The sequence below is a fragment of the Nilaparvata lugens genome, chromosome 8, assembly GCF_014356525.2.
Source record: "Nilaparvata lugens isolate BPH chromosome 8, ASM1435652v1, whole genome shotgun sequence".
Classification (NCBI taxonomy): domain Eukaryota; kingdom Metazoa; phylum Arthropoda; class Insecta; order Hemiptera; family Delphacidae; genus Nilaparvata; species Nilaparvata lugens.
Window position 1 is genome coordinate 39,323,457 of NC_052511.1, and position 22,641 is coordinate 39,346,097.

The 22,641-nt window shown below is 32.8% G+C and overlaps 2 protein-coding genes across 6 annotated transcripts in view; both read right to left on the reverse strand.

Moving 5' to 3' along the window:
* Nucleotides 1-327: 327 nt before the first annotated feature.
* LOC111044798 (gastrula zinc finger protein XlCGF8.2DB) lies at nt 328-8,917 on the reverse strand. Of its 2 annotated transcripts, XM_022330032.2 has the most exons (3): nt 8,766-8,917; nt 6,710-7,213; nt 328-6,625 (listed from the first exon to the last, which is right to left on the reverse strand). In XM_022330032.2, the coding sequence occupies exons 2-3, from the start codon at nt 7,173-7,175 to the stop codon at nt 5,928-5,930; spliced, it is 1,164 nt and encodes a 387-aa protein (XP_022185724.1). In that variant the 5' UTR covers nt 7,176-7,213; nt 8,766-8,917; the 3' UTR covers nt 328-5,927. The 2 variants fall into 2 exon arrangements, with proteins under 2 accessions (XP_022185724.1, XP_022185717.1); XM_022330025.2 differs by having other exon boundaries at nt 328-7,213.
* A 1,015-nt stretch (nt 8,918-9,932) lies between these two features.
* The window catches only part of LOC111044823 (eukaryotic translation initiation factor 4B), a 31,417-nt gene continuing 18,708 nt past the window's right edge, over nt 9,933-22,641 (reverse strand). For 2 of the 4 annotated variants that reach the window (XM_039434726.1, XM_039434727.1), the window contains exons 8-11: nt 21,498-21,642; nt 14,167-14,299; nt 12,909-12,975; nt 9,933-11,567 (exon numbers count right to left, since the gene is read on the reverse strand). In XM_039434726.1, the coding sequence (XP_039290660.1) occupies nt 11,505-11,567; nt 12,909-12,975; nt 14,167-14,299; nt 21,498-21,642 (408 nt within the window). In that variant the 3' untranslated portion in view covers nt 9,933-11,504. Of the gene's footprint in view, nt 11,568-12,908; nt 12,976-14,166; nt 14,300-19,541; nt 20,363-21,497; nt 21,643-22,641 lie in introns of those variants that run through there. The other 2 variants (XM_039434728.1, XM_022330051.2) reach the window with 1 other exon arrangement.

Genomic DNA, 22,641 nt, shown 5'->3' on the forward strand with positions numbered 1-22,641 from the left:
AGCGTAATAAGGAAGAGTGATAAAATTGTTTGAAAATAAAGAATGGTCAAATACGCTGAGATTGGACGAATAAATAAAGTCAAACTTGAAAATTAATTATTGATAATCAATCAATGTTTATGTATAAAATCTGAAAGTTTTTCAACAATTTTATATTTTTCTTGAAAATTCGTCGTCTTATATCATATGTTTTATGTATAAAATCTGAAAGTTTTTCAACAATTTTATATTTTTCTTGAAAATTCGTCGTCTTTAACCAAATTTGGACACCTCATTGAGTACTAAGTTACTGTAGCAAGTGACAAGGATATAAATGAATACAAAAAGTATTTCACTCATTTTTATTTATTAAAACGCATATATTCATATATGTATGCAATAGACACATCAGTATTATACATTCTTTTTTGTTTTATTCAATAATGCAGCACTTCAAACTACAGAATAATGATCCTTATACTGATATTTGTTTCATTAGAAAATTCAAATTTGTAACTTGATCCTACAATAGTTTTCTTCCAAAGAAATATTTTTTCTGCTAACTGGTTTTAAACAATTATTTATTTGATGGCCACCATTTATATGTTATTTAATCAGAGGAGACTCGAGATAATTTCAAATTAATGTTTTAGGTTTGGCTATTGTGATAAGAGAATGGATTTTGAACAAGGGAAATGATTTTCAGAAATCATGATACAGTAAGAACACGTTGCAAGATACAAAGAGCTTTAGTATGTTGTTGCATGATGCAAGTAGGAATTCAATGCAATTCAAAAGTCGATCAAATGAGAGCCAAAATATATATTCAATTTTAATTACTCGTGAAAGACACGGTAAAAATGGAGTGGATACAAAAATATTTATACTTTTTCCCCAATATAGTAGCTTAGTTTCAAAAAAATAATTCAAATCCACTCCACTTCCCTATCAAATATGTATTTTTGCTACGAGTTCTGAACCAAAGACTTTGAAGAGAAAAAATAATAGTAATTCAGATATACTAATATAATATCTTGCAACGCTTTTCCTAATTTTTATTGTGATTGATAAGTTTAAGATGAGGAAAGAGAATAAAGGAAATCCTCGGCAATTGAAAGATTTATTGAAAAACTTACTATATTTAAGAATTGAGATAAATTTTAGGAGATTCTGCATTGGTTGCAAATACACTTCACGCATACACACAAACACACATACAAGTAATCATACCTGAAATACATCAAGAATTGAATAAAATACAGTAGATAAAGATACTAACAGTGATAAAAATTCATACTGGACTTTCTATTGAAGGAATTTTTTCTCAATATATTTTTTAAAAATACTAAAATGATGAAAATCGCTGAATTCTGATCAAATTTTAATATTAAAGAGCGCGTTTTTAATATCACCAAAAGCCTTGCGCAGACCACTGCGATTCGTAATGCCTTGGTGAGAAAATAGGCGAGATAATGATTTGAAATCTCACGAAACAAGCCCTCTACTACTAAAACTATCTAGTAAGATTGAAACAAAATTGAAGATTTTACAAAAGACTTCATCAAAACTTTTCAAACACATTACAAAAAATCTACAAGGTCTAAACTTTGAAAGTCTTTACGTTAATAATCATTTCTCTTCTGGTAAAACAATGGATATTTAATGACCATGAGGTCGATCGGATAAATAATAAAAACATATTAGTATCAATATCAGAATAGTAAAGAAATAAATACATTGAAAAATAAATAAAAATATAGCATGCAAAACTCAGTGTATTATATCAATATATTCATCACAAAATACGAGATCAAATTAAATATAGCTGTTCCCAATTAAAATGTGAAGATTTGTACTCTCAATAGTTAAAAAAAACTATTGATCCAAGAAAATGATTAGTTTCATCATAAAAATCGAAATTAATAATTCAGTAACCACCATTTCCCAGTTCTGAAGGAACAGTTATGCAATGTTGAAAACTCACGTCTATCAAGTTAGGACACTTGTTTAGACGGGTAAGCCAAAATTTTGGCTCAGTTAAAATTGGTTCCAGATTGTTTCTAAAACAACCTTAATCACGATGGCAAAATTTATTAGATCTGGAGGAAGTGGTTATACTCCAAAATACTCAAAGTCAATAAATTATTGGAAAATCACTATATTCCAATAAATCAGTCGAATAGCGCAAATTCAAGTTTGCAGATATCCGACCAAATAGCAATCAATTCCTGTAGATGCATGCAGTATAGTTCATCATTATTATATAGTAAAATTCTAATCTAAATACGAACTAAGAAAATAAACAACATATTGCATTTGGGCAACACATAATAAAAGTAATTGTATTCAATGGTTATGATTTTAACATGCAATAAAATTAAGCATGCAGCTTAAAAGTAGACTTAAACTATAAAGTCAATCACACAATAACAACAAATTAAAAGCTATTTCAATTATCGATAGTAGACAGATGATGGAAGGCTAAAAATTTCGGTGGTATTGATTCTCCCGTTTACGACGGGGGAGGGGAGGCTGAAGCGTAGGTGGTGGAAGAGTAGTTTTGCAGGGTGAATTTAACGGAAGAAAAGTACGATAATCGAAAAGCAATAATCGTAGTAGAACTCAAGTAAAGGAGCAAAATGTTTATGTACAAATCATTTTTCTAAATCACAATATTCATTTTTCGAGAAGTTATGTAACAATACGTGTAGGAACGAAAACTCAGGAAACAAATATGTCGAAAAAATATTTTCGTAAACAAACAAGTTGCACGGATGAGCTCTATTACGATGAACGCTTTAAATAGCTTTGAAATCTATAACAAAAAATAGATTATTCCAATAGCTAAGTTAGAATCAAATTAAAGAATCCTAATATTTTAAGACGCGACTTTGACTTTGGTGTACTGCAATGAGAAATTTCGTAGCTCCAGGGAAAACGCGACAAGACAAAAATTTGATTCTAATTTTCAGGCAGGCATCATTCACACTTTCACACAAAATTCACAATTTACGTTCAAAAAACAATTTCAACTGAAATTTTACAACAGTAGAAGTATGAAAAATGGTCAAGTCATCCTCTGTTACAAATGACAAATTATTATGGTGGCCAATAACATTTAAATTATGAGTGTTATTTATCAATTATGAGTTCAACTTATATCTAACAAATAAAAAAAAATACATTTTTTTATATTCTATTTAATTCAATATAATGGTTCCTTCTACTGTACTATGGAAATATTGAAATAATTGTTCAATTCAACAGATTGTAAAAAATATTGAAAGAAAAAATTCAAGAGAATAAAAGAAATATTCTTACAGCTAATTAAGACCGTGTTGATTAGTCCGTAAGCAATCACTTAGTTAAAATAATAGACTAAATATTAAATTTTACATTGAAAAATATGTAAAAAGTTTTACTTTTTCTGTAAATTAATGGACCATTTTCAAAATGAGTTTAACGATTTTGCTGTTCAATAGCACAATACATCTAAATGTATTATCAGTTACGTTTCAAAAGTAAATTGCCATGTTCAAAGTACAGTAATTAAGGAATATTCTCTTCAAGTTAACTATTTTTTTCAATCTTTGTAACAACTTGCAGCTAAGAGAATTTGTTTAACAGACGATGTTAATAATACTCACTTAACAACAGCATCTCAATTCATTTTACAATTTTAAAAAGATATAATATAATATTTATACTGTATAGCTTACTATCTTTAATGGGATCTATAATATTTCTATCAACATGAGGAGGATCTGTACACTCGCTAAATGTAAAGTGATCTATCTTCTGACAAACGTTCCTGCATAATATATATTGTAAAAAATAATCTCCTTTATGAGGGGACATAATATTATAAATCCAGTGTCAACAATATATCTGGCGTTACAGTAATTTGAACAAATGATTACAAAGAGGCAGTTCGATCATTTCATTCAATGAATTTCAATAATATTGAAGCGAATCTAGCAACGTAATCTTACCTACATGTCTACTAAAACACAAAGTAACAAACTATGTATATTAAAAAGCATATAGTAGAAGATAAATTAATTTAAAAACTCAATCATCATTGGAATAATGGAATATGATCGAATATTAATTATTAATGAAATTACTTGAATTTAAAATTAGTGAATCCTAATTGGACAAATTTCAAAACTGCAACTGAACTAATAAAGAAATTGTATGATATACAACAGTGTATCAACACAATAATTTTATTGCAAACTGCCGAGGCATGCTTCTATCGTGAGGTAGAAGATTATGATTTTCATGTAGAATATTATCGTACTCAAGTTTTATGCTATTCATTAGACATTACAACAAGCCTATCTTGTTTCGATATGAAATTCAACTACAAATTATTTTTTCTTTTCAAAACTAATTCAATGCAAACGTTTCTTAGACAAGACGGTACGATCAAGTACTATTTACAAATAATTAAGTGAACTATCTTTTACATAGCAATAATTCTATATCAAAATTCATTTCATATCGGTCAAGTGGAAACACAAACTACTTACACTATAAGAGTATAATAATTGTATATTAGATTTAATTCCAAATGTCTAAACATAGAGTAAAAATGAGGATCAGAAACATGATTATTTATGTATAAAGCTGGGACAATTAATCAATTAATTTTATTACTACCGCTAATAGTTGGTGAATGAAATAAGCCGCAAAATAATAACTATAATTCAATTCATTAAAATAACTAATAGTGGTGGAAGGTATAAAATAATTTGAAAATAATAAAATTATAAGTTTAGCAAAATACAAATAAAAATACAGTACGGTATTATTAGATCAACAGATAATATTTTGCACAGGGTCTGAGTTTCTGGATAATAGATATCTATTACTGATGGACAATATAAAAGTTCTATTGACTTGTCTATTGAGTTATGATCTGTTGGGATTCTAGGAAAATAATTTAGAAGAAAAAGTAAGAAATGAAACTGATGGAATTTTTGTTGATTAGGCTAATTCTAGCGAAAGTTGATAACTTGGCGGATTTCACCCTGTGCAATAAAAATCTCTACATTTTATACTATGTAAATTCATATAAAAATACCTAATCTAGACAAACTAATTAATGCAAATAAATAGCAATAATTAGCTATAACGTAGAAATAGTCTACGTTTTAATTAGAAAAGAAATACTGAAAACTATATATAAAACTCATTAAATGCATTTTCATCTAAATAATAGAATGCATTTATAAATCAAACTCAAGTCATGGGCAATGGCTTAAGTTGTGCCTAACATTCAATCTACCTACGTTCAACTACATTTACCACTTACGAGGCTGCCTAGCTCAACTAAATTTCTTGTTAAAATAGATGATGATGATAATATAGTAGTAATATTATATTTTATATGTAATTGATAGTATATAGTTATTTACCGTAATCTAAACAAGCCATGGAAACACGAACGCTTCGCTAGATCAATGCTCAATTTTGTAATGACGTCATCATGTTCTAGTCTCATCAACCAACACATTACACCAACCTCATTACATAAATGAATATGTTATGGTAAAAGTGCTTCAAAGTCCACACTCACTGCTGCAGTCCGCCACCCGAGAATAGAGGAAAGGAAAGTCCTCCTGTGTCAATATTAATCAAATCCATCAATTTATTTTGTGATGTTGTCAAAGATTCTACTAAGATAGTATAGTCTGTGCAAACCTTACATTGCAGCATTGCTCTTAAGGAGCAGAGTGTTGCCACATTTCACAGGATCCACGAAACCTGTGAGCTGATTGTGTAAGAGAAAAGGAGAGCGTAGGCCCTTTTAATAGAATCAGCATAAAACCGGCAACAGTGAGCTTCTATTGTTACATTGAAATAATGTTGAACCATAGAGCTGCAAACTAAGATTTGCATGGACTATAGCCTAGTAGATTATTATTGAACACAGGGGGGAATTAAGTGACAACGGCGAGAAGGGAGGGTGGGGGTTGGAGAGAGGGGTGCAGGGAGCTGGATGAGGGCGGGGGGAGGACAGGGGGCCCGGCCTGAGTGCCGACACTGACCTGCATGGGCTGGTTCTGGGGGGGCGGAGGGGGACTGTGAATGATGTGAGCAGTCATGTCGCCAGTTTCGCCCTTCATCAGCTGCTTCAGCATGAAAGCGTTGCTCTTGTCAGCAAACGACATGGCGTTGATCTGCTGGCCGCCATAGCCCTTGCCGTTCAGGTGGCTGCGGCGATGTGAGACCAGATGGCCCTTGCACATAAAGTCCTTGGGACAGAGGTCGCATCGGAAGGGCCGCTCGGCTGGCTCGCCCTTCTGGTGGCTGCGCTGGTGGAACATGAGGTTGCCGCGTAGCGGGAAGCCCTTGCCGCAGTCGGGACACACATAGGGCCGGTCGCGCGGGTGCGTCTGCATGTGCTCTAGCAGGTGATCCTTGGCGGGGAACGGCGCCGAGCAGATGATGCAGTTGTACTCGGCTCCCGTCACGTGTTGGCGCACATGCCGCTTGAGGTGCTCCTTGCGCGTGAAGGTGCGGTCGCAGAACTCGCATGAGTGCGGCGACTCGCCCGTGTGGATGCGGATGTGGTTGGTGAGGTGCTCCTTGCGCGTGAACGACTTGGTGCAGAAGTGGCAGCGATGCGGCGACTCACCTGTGTGTTGGCGAACATGGTTAGTCAAGTGTTCCTTGCGCGTGAAGCCCTTCATGCAATATGTGCACTTGTGCGGGGACTCACCAGTGTGTTTGCGGATGTGGTTGACGAGATGGTCTTTGCGGGTGAACGCCTTGGGGCAGTACTGGCAGGGGAAGGGCGTCTCTCCGGTGTGCTGGCGCTCGTGGTAGACCATGTGGTCCTTGCGCGTGAATGACTTGGCGCAGTAGTTGCAGTGGTGCGGGTGCTCGCCCGTGTGCTGGCGAATGTGATTCATTAGATGCTCTTTGCGGGTGAACGCCTTCGAACAGTAATCACAACGATGCGGCGTCTCTCCAGTGTGCCACATAACATGGTTTTTGAAGTGGTCCTTGCGCGAGAAAAACTTGTTGCAGATGTCACAGTGGTAGGGTGTCTCTTGCTGCACCTGCACTTGCACTTGCACTTGCTGTACCGGCTGCTGCTGCTGCTGAGCTTGCACTTGCTGCACTTGCTGCAGCGGCTGCTGAGCCTGCACTTGCACCTGAACTTGCTGGTCGTCGCGTTGCATAGATCCTGTTAGCGCTGCATCAAATGCCCATTATTGGCCTAAAACAAACAACAACACAACATTCATTAGTTCATCTCGCTACAAGCTACAACTTTCCTCTATCGACTAGAAATATTTTTCCAACAATTTGGTGATGTTGGAAACAAAATTTTTCAACATTTCGATTTTGGATAACAATTCAAATTAATTACATTAAATTGTTTTTATTATCGCTTTTAGTTTTTGAATAAAATTTGAAATATTTTATTGACAAAAAAAAACAAGGAGTAAGCGAAAATTAAAAATAGTTTACAAGAAAAAATATTAATATTTTTCTCTTGACAATGAAAAAGAGTCACTTTAATCATGCAAATATGTGAATCGCTAACCGCAGAAAGGCAACATGTCCAGTTTTCATAATTTTACAGGAGACAAAAAACTTTAGTAGGGAAATAAATGTTAAATCACTAGTAAAGTACCGCGAAATTGCTGGTTACAAACACAAAAGTGGATTGTCTTCTTGGACACAAGATTAAATCAATCTACAATATTTTATCTATAGAATTGTTCACATGCTACAAACATAATAAGAGTTATAGACTACTTGAAAAAAAATAGTTTCAATAAAGCCTAGCCTAATTCCGTTCAATAACAAAAGCGCGTTACAGCATCATTTCTTACCAAGATTTTACAAATAATTGTTTTCCAAAATAAAATTGTTTAAAATAAAATAAATTTTATTCAACTAGTAAGTTAAGTTTGATATAGCCTATTTTTAAACAACTTGCGAAAAAAATTGCAAATTATAAAATCTTTGTACTTGCTTGCTTTCAAATTTTGTCACAGAGGATCATTAAAAATTAGTGGAAAATCTTCTAACACAATTTTCGTCTATTTCAAGTAAGACTTAATCATTTACTTTAAAAGTAATGAAAAATTGAAGGTAAACTCATACCGTAAATAATAAAAAAAGATAAATAATTATCAAAATAAGCGGCCTGGATAGTAGTAGTAGTTTAATAAAAAACCAGTGTAGTTCATTTACAAACTTCAAAATAAACAGCTCTGCAGTCTAATGAACCTTAAGTTTGAAAATAAAAATAAGAATCTGTAAATCTATATCCCAATAGTATCTTTTAAATAATTATATCTGATAAATAGCATGTATGATATTGTTCAACCAATTTTTTCAACTCTTTTGTGCAAAATTATATTGCATTTATTTAGAAACACTTGATTGGAAAAATGTTTGGACTTCTCTAGTGTGTCAATAAACAACACAAAATAATTCACAAAGTTAAAAATGACAGGCATCAAAAACTGTGTTAAAGAAAGTAATAACATGTCAAGAAATAATTGACATGGTTTTATTAAAACTGCATGCAATACTTTAATATTCATCAGTATTATTCTTTAAAGTATTTATTTATAGGAAAGACGCGATCAATCAACGCCATTTTGGATTCGTAATTAGCTCTCCTCTTTGTCACCCTTCATCCACAAAGCTTGGAGCCAAACATGCAAATTAAACGCTTTATTCATGAAACAACATGCACAAACTATTGAAAATTGATAGTTGATCACATAATGAATCGAATAAATACTACTTACACTTGATGCTATCTGAATTACAAAAACTAAAACAAGCCGAAAACAGAGCCGTCGGGAGCTGACTGCAGTCAGTGGCGTTAACTCAAGATATCGGAAATCATGACTTCGACGTTACTATTATTTCTTCGGAAATTATATCATCGTCTTCCATACCTTAGAAAGTTGATAATCTGAAAGGTAAAAAACCCAATATTTTAAAATAAAATGTTATTTTGTCTCATTCTCATTGATAAAAAATTAATTCGACTTTATACTCGACAAATGTTTCTACCAGCCGCACTCTGCTCTGTTGGTAGAAACAAGCAGAAACTTGGCGGGTAATTCAAAAATCTTCAAACTTCATCACAGAAGCACATTTTGTTATGTACCTTTTTCATTTTTCCAAAGTTTCTGGTAAATCTGAAGGTGGCTCAAAATGCATTATTCAACTCAAGTTAATCTTATGCATTAGTCAAATATATTATAAACATACTGAAAGTTTTGTTAAACATTCTAAATGTTCTTACCGAAGCAGTTTCTTTGTAAATAGCGCGCTCTTCAACATAGTAAATAATTACGGTATTATTGCTTGTAGAGAAAAATTCAAAATAAAAACAATAATTCTTAATTTTAATTGATGTTTTTTCAGTCTCGAAGAAATTATACTATGGTACGGTATAATGTGTAGGGTGCTTAACTCAACAAATCATCACAATTTTTACCATTTATAGGTAAGTTACTGTATAAATTACATGCATCTATTATGCAAAGAATAGGTTTCCTTAACATTTCCTAAACATTTCATTTAATGAAGGCTATTTAACAAAATTTTTTGTAACTTGAACCGTGTAGACATGTACTTGAAACGAGTGGACACTTTCATACCTATAACTTCTTTGTCCACTCAAAGTATGTCCACACGGTTCAAAAGTTTTTCTTCTTTCAGTACCGTACATCAGTCCATCTTCCTCGAGTTACTAAAGAATATTATTTTTTCTATACCTTACTGGGGGAAATGAACCTCCAACGATAATGTTGAATTGCATTTTCAACAAATACGCTATTAAAATATTATTGTGTCTATTAGACCGATAAACTAAAGCAACTTACGGCATTTTTTCTTCGACCATTAATCCAATAGCATTATTCACCACTTTAATTACACAATTTTAAAATAATCCAACAATCTCAAAGTCATAAATTTTATTTATAATATCTATATATTTATAGTATACAAACATACAAAATGTACAGACAAAAGCTTTGCTTCTCAAACATTTTTCACAAGCTATTTATCAGACAAGATTTCTTGTACAAACTTTGATTGTACGAAGATAAATTATTAATTTATTCATCAGTCGTCTGATTTACAATATAATCAAAACAATCAAGAGCTCGATAGATAGCAACTGAACTATCAATTTTCCTATAAATACACGCTATAAGCATATAAAGTAGAAATAAGTTGAATATTAATCCTTGCATTCCAAGACATTTTGGAAATAAATTGCAAGGTGTAGAGAACTAAAATAAAATTCAAAATGGAAAAATATAATTGTACGGTACCAAGTTATTTAACCAATTGTTTAGTCAATCTGAAATGATGAAGATAAGGCAATATGTTTGAATTAAAGTTTCATTAATCTGAATGCACTCGATAATGACATTAAATGAATAATGTCCAACCTCGAATAGAGGGAAGAGCTCCACTTTTCATTTTATTTACAATCATTAAATAATTTTATTTATATAATCATAGACTAGCCTCAATTTGTAAGTAGTATCCATAGGTATTGTGATTCCAGCTATGAAGGAAATTCAAAACGAGATAGAAAAAATTACAAATTTTAAAATAATGGTGTTCTGCCATTATTTGATTGTTTAAATTTGCAATATTATTTAAATTAATAAGGTAATTTATTAATATTCTAAAAATTGAACTCACAATTATTATATAAATGATTTTTGAAACCTGTTAAGACAAAAAATGTTTGATAATTCTTAAACAAATCTATTCTCCGAGTTTTAAAATAAAAATAAAATCACAACTGAAATGACACCAATCTATTCCCAGCTAGAATCAGTATTGTATTTGCACCTTTTATTTCCTAGTAATTTTTCCTATACCGGTATAGCATTTATTTTTTGTGCTACCTATATTAGTGGAGGAATTAATAAAATAATACAAAAAGGAAGAAAGGATGAATGTATGTTCCGTAAACATACTACACCTTACAATTATTGAATAACTTGAAAAAGATGGAGTAAAAAAAGGCCAAGAGACACAGATAGATGATAGAAGGAAGAATTATGAAAAAAATAACTTAAAAAGTAGGTAGGTACCTACATACAACATGTTAAGCCTCATTTACATCAATAGAATACAGACAACATCTCTGCAGCCCAGATAGAAATCCTCAAAGCTTTTTGTATTTTAATAATTTATAATAGCCTAATTGAAATGTTTCCACATCTACAGGTAATTGACCACGTCCGAAAAATAGTTTTCGTTCAAATATCATTTAAGGAACAATTTTCTGAGTCTTCAAGTTCCATGTAGTGTGGGAAATAAAGATTATAGAAAAAACATATCAAATGGAAGAGAAAAAGTTGAAGGGTTTGGATCATCTAGCTCAGGTCTCTAGCTCTGAAGAAGACATAATGTTGCTCTTGAACAAAAACCTATGACAATTGCGTTGTCAATGCATTTTCTTGTTTATCTAATAATAACTGACTATAATTTTGTTCAGTGATATCAAGTCAATTAGCAGCCGCTTCGTTTGTATCCTCCAAAAATGCGTACTTGTTTGAGCCGACAAAATTCTGAAACAAAAGTTATTAATTATTAATAGAACATATTTTCAACACTGTGTGGAATTGAAAATTGGAAGTTCACTCCCGTTGACTGCAAGAGAATGTTCTACAATGAAAGCAGGGGTGTCTGTTTATTAAGATCAGTAAATTTAGAAAATTTATGAGATGTCGACCACACAGGAAAACACCTACAAAACAAGATTACCAATAAAATTCTTGAATATTTGCTTCATTTCATTAGACAAAGTTTTAATTTCGGGAATGCACCAGCAACTGACTTTGATTCCCTTCTTCTATTAAGTTTTTTTAAATGGTGTGTTCTCATGATAATCAGTGTAATACCTAAATAGCTTTTATAATAACTGACAACTTCATAACTTGATTTTGTGTGACTTTTTGGGGCTTGGAGGGATGCTTTGAATGCACATTTTAAAAACGTATCATTATCCAAAATACCTTATTAAAACTGTTTTAGGTAAATCTCGTCTTTATCCAACTAACTATTTATTCAACGAGTTTAAAGTGCTAACAGTCCGTCAATTATACATTAAAAACCTTATAATTTTCATTAGAAATATTAAAGATACTTTTCTATTCCGTGAATCGAACCTCAATTTACGACCTTCCAGAAATAGGTTTGAAAATATAAGAATGGATCTTAATGTTTGGCAGAGACAATACTTTTACCTAGCTAATAAATTAATCAATAAAAATCCAGATTACCTTACGGAGCATATTAATCGAAATTCTGTTACATTGCTTAGAAGAAGAACTATTGAATGGATAATTACCAGTAAAATCGAGGACATACTTTTTGAGTGACTCTTATCTTTGTTTCAATATTATGTTAGTCATCTCTCTTTCAACCTTATTCCACTTATTCATCATCTTATTTTATTATTATATTATATAATTTCTTATTTCATCTTTTGTAAGTTCTCAATTACTCATATTGAATTGTATTAGCAACTATCACCTGCGCACAGGATTTATTTCCTTGCAGGTGATTGGTTTATTATATTTTTGCTGAAAGTTTCTTCTTTGTATAGTTATTGTATTGGAAAACCAATGAAGAGTTTTTGATTTTGATTTGATTTTTTTTTGTGTTTGGACTGTTAATTGATTTTGGAAACTCAGAATTATTTTTAATGTTTGGTGAACCAAAATAATTAGTGAACTGAGCAGCACTCTCCTATGTGTCTTTGTTGTATCATCCCATAATTATTGTAGAAATGTTGCGAATGAAATTTTTGTATAAATGGGATAAATTTCAATTTTTGACACATAAATTCAAATTAGTAATGATGGTGTATTATTTATTCATGAAAATTTCAACAATATCATACTTACAGGAGGCTTCTGTTCTTGGAATTTTGGCACTCTGGCGGCTTCATCTTTGTCATCTTTTCTTGATTCCCTGGAAAGTTTAAAATCACAGCTTTGGCGATATCAGCAACTTCAAAATAATATCTATCAAAAACCCTGACACTTCTAATTGAAAACCGAAGGAGTTGGTGATTGCTTATAAACTTGGAATTCGAAACTCGTACATTAATATTAACATCTATACAATTACAGGGTTTCCCTGAGTAATGAATGTAATTTTACTTTTTACATTTTATACTCTCTGTATAAACCACAGCCATACTCATTTATTCAACTTCACTCATTCTCCGTCTTACATTCAACTAGCATAAATAATATTATACTGTTGAGTAGTCGAATTATTTTTGATAATATTGTAGTACCGTACTGCTAATAATGACCTAGGCGGGTATTATATTAATCCCTTCATTATTATTTTTTCGATTATTTTCTCAACAATGAAGTTTCTATTTTCACCAAAGAGGTAAGGCAAAAACTTTTCATTGTACAATAGGACATCGTATAAAATACAAGAAAAAAGCTAGTTTCTTGATGTGAAAAATAAGTTTAAACTACAGTATTTCTCATTCAGGGGAAGAAATTTCGCAAACTTTTTTTGTTCGCAGAACACTTCCTGGTCAAGTCAAATACTTGTCCTAAAACTAAGGTGAAATGGAAAAGAGATCAATTCCACATAATTTACTTTATTTGAAAAAAATATGTAGAACTGGCAACATATTTTTTATTTCACTTCAATATGGAGAAACTTCACAACATTTCTGCTTATAGTGTAAATCTTGTCCCAACATTTCCCACTTAGGTAGAACCATAGAGAAACAATAATGTAAGTAGATAGCTCATGATATAGGGCGGTTATGTCGCAAATTTTACTGTTATCTCAAACCGATTACTGTTGATTATATTGTCGAATTTTACTGTTTTGTTGGGGTGAGAGTGTATGAACGGCACAATATGAGAGACTATCAGTGTCACACAGCTTCACGGGAAAGAATTACATGAACTATCGGCTTGAGATAACAGTAAGAGTTGCGACATAAACGCCCTATACCATGGGATATCTACTTATGCTATTGTTTCTCTATGGTAGAACATCACTGATTTGGGTAAAGCATAACAAGATGACCCCAGCAATGATAATTAAATGTGCTATTGTGACTCTCTCATAACTTGGTCATTTTAATACAATTAATATTATTCAATAAACCATGAACTAAAAAGCTACCTGATGGGTTTGGCGGTAGCCGGCGGTGCCTGGGCTGGTGCTTTGCTGTGATTGGTTGTTTTCTGACCAATGGCAGCAGAGGCGGGTGCTCTTCCACCATTTGGTTGAGGGCCTCCACTTTTATTGCGGTCATCTGCAACCACCAGTACATTCATATTTATATAGTAGGTACTATAATTGTGTAAGCTTCAAGCATGTTCTCATATTAGATCAACTTTCAAAAAACGTATGTTTGTATGTATGTGTGATAGGGTGGCTAGGGTCGCTTAGTATAAATGAGTCTATCCATCTCATACTGAAAGTAGCTAAAGAGAAACTACTCAATCATACATACTCTTTTATAGCTCATTTGTTTGATAATGTGATGAGCTATGATGCCAGTGCATCATGCCAACTGCCAGTAAGAGAACTTTACTTTGCGATGATGCAATGGAATAACGTGCTATACCATTTATTATTGTATATGTATAATAATCACATTACGAGTGATAATCACTATATAATAATCACTATACAGAGTGAGTCATATGTTTGGGAACACTTCAATAAGTTGGAGACTGTTGTAGATAATTATAATACTGTAACTTTCAGGATAAGTTATTGGTCGTATACTCAAACTTTTGACGTACAACTGAATTTCAACCCCTCAGGGGTTGTAGCTCGAATATTTAAAATTTAAACACCCATTGTGTGGTACATAATTTTCAAGGCCTTTCTAAAAAAAGAAAGGTGACATCAATAAAAATGTTCTATGATACTTGTATCCAAAATGGCGACTGATTAAAGTTTTAGGTTTTACTTGAAACTTCAATCAACCGCCGCCATTTTGGATACAAGTATCATAGAACTTTTTTATTGATGTCACCTTTCTTGTTTTGAAAATACCTTTATAATGATGTACCACACAATGAACGTTTACGTTAAAAATATTTGAGTTACAACCCCTCATTTCTCTAAAAACTAAAGTTCAATCAGCCGCAATTTTGGATACAGATATCATAGAACATTTTTATTGATGCCATCTTTCTTGTTTCAAAAAGTCATTTAAAATGATGTACCACACAATGGGTGTTAACACACATGTAAAATATTCGAGTTACAACCCCTGAGGGGTTGAAATTCAGTTATACGGTAGGCCTACGTCAAAAGTTGGAGTATACGACCAATAACTTATCCTGAAAGTTACAGTATTATATCTACAACAGTCTTCAACTTATTGAAGTGTTCCCATACATATGACTCACTGTATAAAAAAAATGTAGCCTACATTAAAAAAATCTGATACCACATACATAATCTCAAGGATTATGAACTATTATGACTATTTATTCATAATTGAACTTGAAAATGGCCAAAGGCCGAAACTAGTTCTTTTGAAATATTTTAAATAATCGAATCTCAAGGTTATCACTTGTGCGTGGTTGAAATGAGATGATGAGGTACCAATATGAGACAATTAATATCAGACTGGATGAAAATTATTGTATCAATGTCCGGTACAGCATCATCATTATTAACGATGAACGTTGAGGCATCTGATTGATGTTTTATGAAGTCTTGATCTTTAATGACTAATAAGCAAATGTTATCTATATTCCTGTAGGGGATTCTAGTCAGCCACTTGAACAGGTTTTTGCATATTCTCAGTTTTCTCAAGCCTCAACATAATCCTTCACTGATCAACTTGAATTCTTATGATGTTCATACAATCACATCTCTATTTATTTAGTATGATACAATAAATTATAGTGTTTGTGAAAGTGTATTTAAGTATATTTGTGAAAGTGTTTTCAACTGAATAAAATAGTATACCATGTAATTGAATCTTGATTAACACAATTATTTTAAAATATGTGTGATCTTTTACCTGAAAAATTTCAGCCGATTGTGTAGACTGCTAAAAGCAATTTTTCAATCATTGAAATAAATCCTCTGATAACATTGGACCAATCCAATGTGTATGTGTAGGCCATAACCAAATCTAAAGCACTGCTTTCCAATGAATATCTACGGTGCTAAGCAGAAAGAATATCATTCGCTCCTATGGAAGCGTTCACACATTGGCAGGATTGATATATGTGAAGACTCCCATAAGAACTAGAACATTACTGGTTTCAAATTTTCTCTGAACTTTTTCTTTTCAGTCTTCAGAATCAGCTATCTTTTTCAATGTTTTGCTACATTTTAAGATCTGCTTATAAATAGCTGAATTAATGCCTTTCACTTCATAGATATATTAACGTGTCACATTTATCTACAATTCACATAATTTTATACCTAAATATAAATTATATAATTAACTGTGATAGTGTCTCAGTCAACTAAAAAGAGCCTGATAGTCTGTATTTAACGGGAGGAAGCAAGCTCAAATGAAGAAGTTATCAATTCCGGATGATACAGCCGGGGGTCCAGGGGGCGGAAACCCCTGGCTAGATGAATAAAGGCCGGGACACACATAACTGCACCGAGCCCGCGCCGACGTACGGCCGAGCTAAGCCCGCTACATGGTGATGGTGGTAGGAAAACACACGTACTCCATACGACACCCGAGTTTCAGTTCTGTAGTGCTACTGTGTTCTGATTTCTGAATGTGATCAGAAAACTATTCAAATTGTGTTAAATTTTATGAGATTTTGACATTGTGCTACTGTGTTCTGATCTCAATCATGTTTTCAAAATTTTGGAACAGTGATTTAGCAATGATTGCCTTGACCCTCAGAGCAGAAACATTAATTAGGCGAAGGAAGAGACCTTGGATGGATAGTGCCTGGAAATCAAGACTCATTGAGGGAGAATTTAATACCCTGTTTCCTCGTCTCATGGATGATGAAACTAAGTTCTAATATAAGTTCTACATTCGGCATTGCGATATCTCTAATCACTTTGATTGTACAAAACTGGAAAATTCCGTATCTCTTCAATAAGTTTTTCACTCTCCATGTTACGCGAGGCCACACCGTTACCGTCAAAAAGTAAACTGAACTAGTCGGTGACGGCGCGGGCAACAATAACGGCGACGGTGCTAGCGCGGTGCGGTAGTATGTGTCCCTACACGTTTGAAAGCCTTTGTTTTCTCACTCGCCGTAGTACGTCCGACACTCGGCCGTACGTCGGCGCTGTTATGTATGTCCCGGCCTTAAGGCAAATAAAGCGAGCCTGCCGGCTAGTCACTTCATAATATTATTAAACAAATATTAAAAACTTAAAATTAACAAAATGTAATAAGAGATAGTATTAACAGGCAATTGGCGTTTCAACGAGGTATAGTACATAGTAACTAGTCAATCTCCAATGAATAGTCTGTAGATGTAAATTTACGTCTAGATGGTGAATTTATGAACTAATTATTGCTTTTCCAATGCATATTTGTCACTCTAAAGTCAGATCTAAATTTGAGAGAGGAATAGCACAAGGTTACCTTATTTTTTCTCTCCCTATCATTTTGATGATGTACTTCTTGTATGAGTCAATCAATCAATAAAGATCTCTCTGGACAGCACTTATCAAAACGACAATCAAGGTTTGATCTTAGTTCAACCATAATGAATGATTAAATAAATAATAATTCATCTTGATGAATATCAATTATCAGAGATAAACCTTCATTGGCGTTTGTACTACTGGCCAAGAGGTTTTCCCAATTTTGAAAGAAGAATGATCATACCTAAGTAAAAATTTGAAACTCCTAATGAAGCTCTCAACCGAATTTCAAGTTATTGCATAACTTATAAACTGCTAAAGAATTCCATTTTATAAAAAATGTTGTTGAATTCTTCTAATTACAAACGTTATAAATTAAAAACATTAAATATGTTATGAATCACTTCAAGAAATATTAATTAGTGTCTACAACAAAGAAAGCATGTGCAGGTGCAGTACACAATGTTAGGTAGGATAAAGCCAGTCACAATTTGCAAACATTTAGGCTGTGCAAAGGCTAAAAATAGACTTTCTACTGGTGATATTTTTCAAAGTTTTTTGATTTGTATATCATCAAGCTATCTCTTACCGAAATTGAAATGATCTGTCCCAAAAATTCAAACTTTGGGCGCTCATATCTCAAAAAGTAATGATCGAAAAAAAAGTTTTCCTGAAAAACTTTTTCATGTTGATAGCTTGTATGATATACTTATCGAAAAATATCACCAGTAGAAAGTTTATTGTTAGCCTTTGCACAGCCTTAATATTGAAGACTTTCACAATATGCCTTGTTAAATATTTCAATCTAATTGATAAGAGAAATAGGACCGATCATCAAGAAGATGATGATTGTAGGAAAGCATTCTCAAGGAGAGAGTTTGATTAATTTCTCAGTGCAGTGTGTCTATAGTGAAGTCCACGTTATAATGCAGTGAAGAAAGATCGAAGAACAGGGTTGCCGATTCTCCATTTTGCAACAGACTGTACTAAAACACAGCCATCTATATTGGATAGCTGTAAGTCAAATCATCCCATTATCGATCTAATATTAGATTTTATTTTCTTTGATAATAATCAATTTCATGTCAAATATAATAAGATTCATCAATAAAATATACCTTTTAATAATTTGATCAAAAACTGAGATCAAATTTTTAGGTCCGGTTGCACTAAAGCCAGTTAAATTTTAATCGTGATTAATTTCAAGAGAACAAATCAGAAGGCTTCTCTGATTGGTTGTCGTGAAATTAATCACGATTAAGATTTAATCGACAACGTGCAACCGGCACAAAATCTCATACACACCTGAAATCTCGGCGGGTGGTTTAAAAAGCTTTGATATTAAACTTCAAATCAATTGAATTCAAGTTATTCTATTTCTCTTAAAAGTAATAGGAAATAGAAATTCCATTTTTAAATAAGAATAATATCAATGGAAATAATCTTGAATAACCTTCCAATATTTATACCAGTACCGGTAATCTATATATATTGGTAACTGAAGCCTGTTTGTGAAGGACAAGATGGCCACAGGTTATCAACTTAGAAAATGTAATTTCAGGTATTATTTGTGTTTCTAATATCCAAACAAATTCAAAAAGAAATTTAAGAAATAAATTATACGACTTGAGTCTACTCAAGTATTTTGTTAGAATCAAAATAAGACTTCGCGGAAGACCTGAAGATTGTTTGTTTACATCTGTATTTCTGGCAAACTGATAACAGTGCAAAGAAAGAAAGGGATAGTGCTATCTGCTTTGTCGAATGTTAGAAAAGGATGGCAAAACCATTGTCAATAAAATACAGTGGGCCTCACTATAGATACACCTGCTAGACTGCAGTTTGTTTAGTGTAATTTCTCTACTAAATGCTCTAGGGTTGACTAGCAACGTGATTGAACAAACCTCTATACAACAATCAAGGACCTAGTAGAGTTGAAAAAAAGGATCAACAAATTGGTTTAAAACTTACAATTTTATTTACATAAAAACTATTCATTTTCACCACAAACTATTTGTACAGTTGCAGCAAAATTAGCTAGAACAGTACATTACAAAATTCATATCGAAACATATTTTCAAATACTAGAAAACGTTCATACAAATACTCAAAACAATTGATAATTTTTTTATTATTGGCAGATTTTATTCAATTAATTCTCCCAATACATTTATAGAAAATAATATATGATGATAGATATATATTTTTGGATAATTTGATTTGTTTTCCCATAATAATCAACAATCGACTAATAAAATAATACATGCTAATACAAAAATTTGTTTACTGAGTTGATTATTAATACTCCCCTCCAACACCCGATACGGAAACATATGCTTGGCTATAGAAACACATTCATATGAGTCTTTGCAACATTTTAATGTCACACAACTGCAATATTCACTAGTTATTAACAGAGTTCTGAGCACAATTACGACACATAAATTGGTTTCAAGTGGAATACACTTTCAGTGCATAAGTCAAAATTTACAGCCTTTTTATTCATTTATGAATTTTTAATGTTTTGGAATGGCTGACGGTAGGGTGGTGGTGGGGGTTGGTGAGGGGAGACTGTGAGAAATCCAATGATAGCAGGCAGCTCAGGAAATGCTTCTAGGAGACAGCAGCGTTGCTGTCACAAAGTAGATAAGACGAAGTTGGTGCACGTAGATATGGTAGATAGAGATAGAGCTTTGCCGGATTTACTCCACTGACTGACTATCTCCCTCCAGCTCATCTGTCGTCTTCCATCAAAATGTAAACCTAGCATCTCAATCTGAGATCAACACAAATCTTGGTTTAAAAAATAATAAAAACAAAAATGATACAAAAACTGAATAAAAACGAAAAAAGTCTTGGAAAAGGTTTAGTGAAAATATTAAATTGGATAAATTATTGTGTGCACAACTCAGGGTTGATTTTTTATTATAAAAGTAATAGTCGTTTACATCACATATCGCAAATACAATTACTGTATTTCATCAGATTGTTTCAGACTGACAATAATCGATAATATTTTGCTAACACTGTAATCAAACGCACATTTCAAATCATAAGGAATGTGAAAGCCTACAAACTATTACAATCCAATCAATCACTAGAAAATTACCTTTGCTATGAATATATTCATTATCATAACGATATATTTATAATAAAAAATTCATACAAATTTTTGACACAAATAGTTATACATCAAAACATGTGAGCTGTTCAATAACATATATTTTCGTTAGTCAATTCGTTTGTCCGACTCATCAAAAAATTACTTTCGCTGAGCATTTCTTTCAATCTTTCTTTTTTCAGATTAATTTCTACAATGATGCAGGTTTGATTCCTAGTGAAATCATCGGACTCTCCAAGATATTTGATGTGATAATTATGATTTTACAAAAGGTGAGAAATTTCCCAAACATCTACTAATATAACTGAGAGACTTTTGCAACAAACTAAATCGATAGATATAGTAAATTGGTGTGATAAACCGTATAATCAGTTATTGTTCTACATCAAACTGAACCGTTGTATTACGAGTAAATGATTGTGTAAACGTTGTGGTATGAATAAATGTTTTGTTAATTTGGTTGGACAAGCCACACAAGCCAACACCCAACTAAATCGATAGCGTTTACAATTTAGTAAACTAGAAAATCGTGAACTACTTCAAAGACAGACTAAATCGGCAGTTAACGATTTAATAAACTATATTATCGTTAAATTACTTCAGCGACAAATTAAATTGAATTGATATTATTCAACGATTAGGTTAACTAGATAATTGTTAGCTACTTTAACGCTAAACTAAATCGATGTGAATGATAATAAGGTTGGTTGAGTTGGTTGGACGAGTGCGCCACACAAAGACACAAGAAGCATTGATTAATTGCATTAATTAGCTCAAGTGAACTACTAACCGGAAGGCGGTAGAGGTCGACGAGAGGCGGCTTGCTGCCCCCCGCGGGGTGGCTGGTACTTCTTGGGAGCGGCATCGCTGTCGTGGGCGGGGGCCGCACCCCTCGAATCATCCTCGGACCCGTTCGGACTCGTCCGGCCGTTGTCCTACAATCAATACAATCATTTTATTTACCTAAAATAAAACTGCTGAAGAATCATAACCTCTTTTGGACTAATATGCAATCAAAATTCGGGAATGGAATAGTAAGGGCTATAAGCCTGTTTTTTCGTTTCCAATCATTTTATGATTAAGTAGTTTTGTCCTTGTTGTTAAATAAATAAATATAAATTTCCATTAACTAAAACTACATGCGTTATTATCCACCAAATCATTTAAAGACAACATTGTTACATCTAAATGTGTTAGTATCCACCAGCCACAATAATTTACAGAACAACTTATAATATAGTAAAAAAGTAAATTCGTAAGGCTTTTGTTGGTGGGGAGTCTCTTGCAGGAGACATAATTGGTTGAGTTGGTTGGACGAGTGCGCCACACAAAGACACAAGAAGCATTGATTAATTGCATTAATTAGCTCAAGTGAACTACTAACCGGAAGGCGGTAGAGGTCGACGAGAGGCGGCTTGCTGCCCCCCGCGAGGTGGCTGGTACTTCATTTACTATATTATAGTACTATTATAGTTCATGGTACTATATTATAGTGATTATGTGTTTGGCTGTGCTGAAAGTGAGTAGGTGAATGTAATTTTGGCTTGAATTCTCTGACCTACCAAAGTTTTTTTCCAAGTTCTCAGTGATTTATCAAGTTTAATATTTCTTATTCAACTATTCTTATTAGCAAATTAGTGACATTGATACTTATGATAATAAATCTTCATAACAGGAAACTACAAGGAAAGGAAACGTAACACAACTAACACATCTTTGTCGGTTCATCCTCATCAATAAACATCATTATAAAAGAGAGAGAAGAGAAAAAGCATAACATCAAGAGCTGTATAAAACAGTTTGAATTCGTAGAACTGATCTGCCGGGAATAACGTATTTCAATGAGAGATTAGTTTCAGATACCAAGTCATTTTCAGCACTATAATATTCAGTGTGGTGCATGACACAACATCATCATTAACCATCGTGCAAAC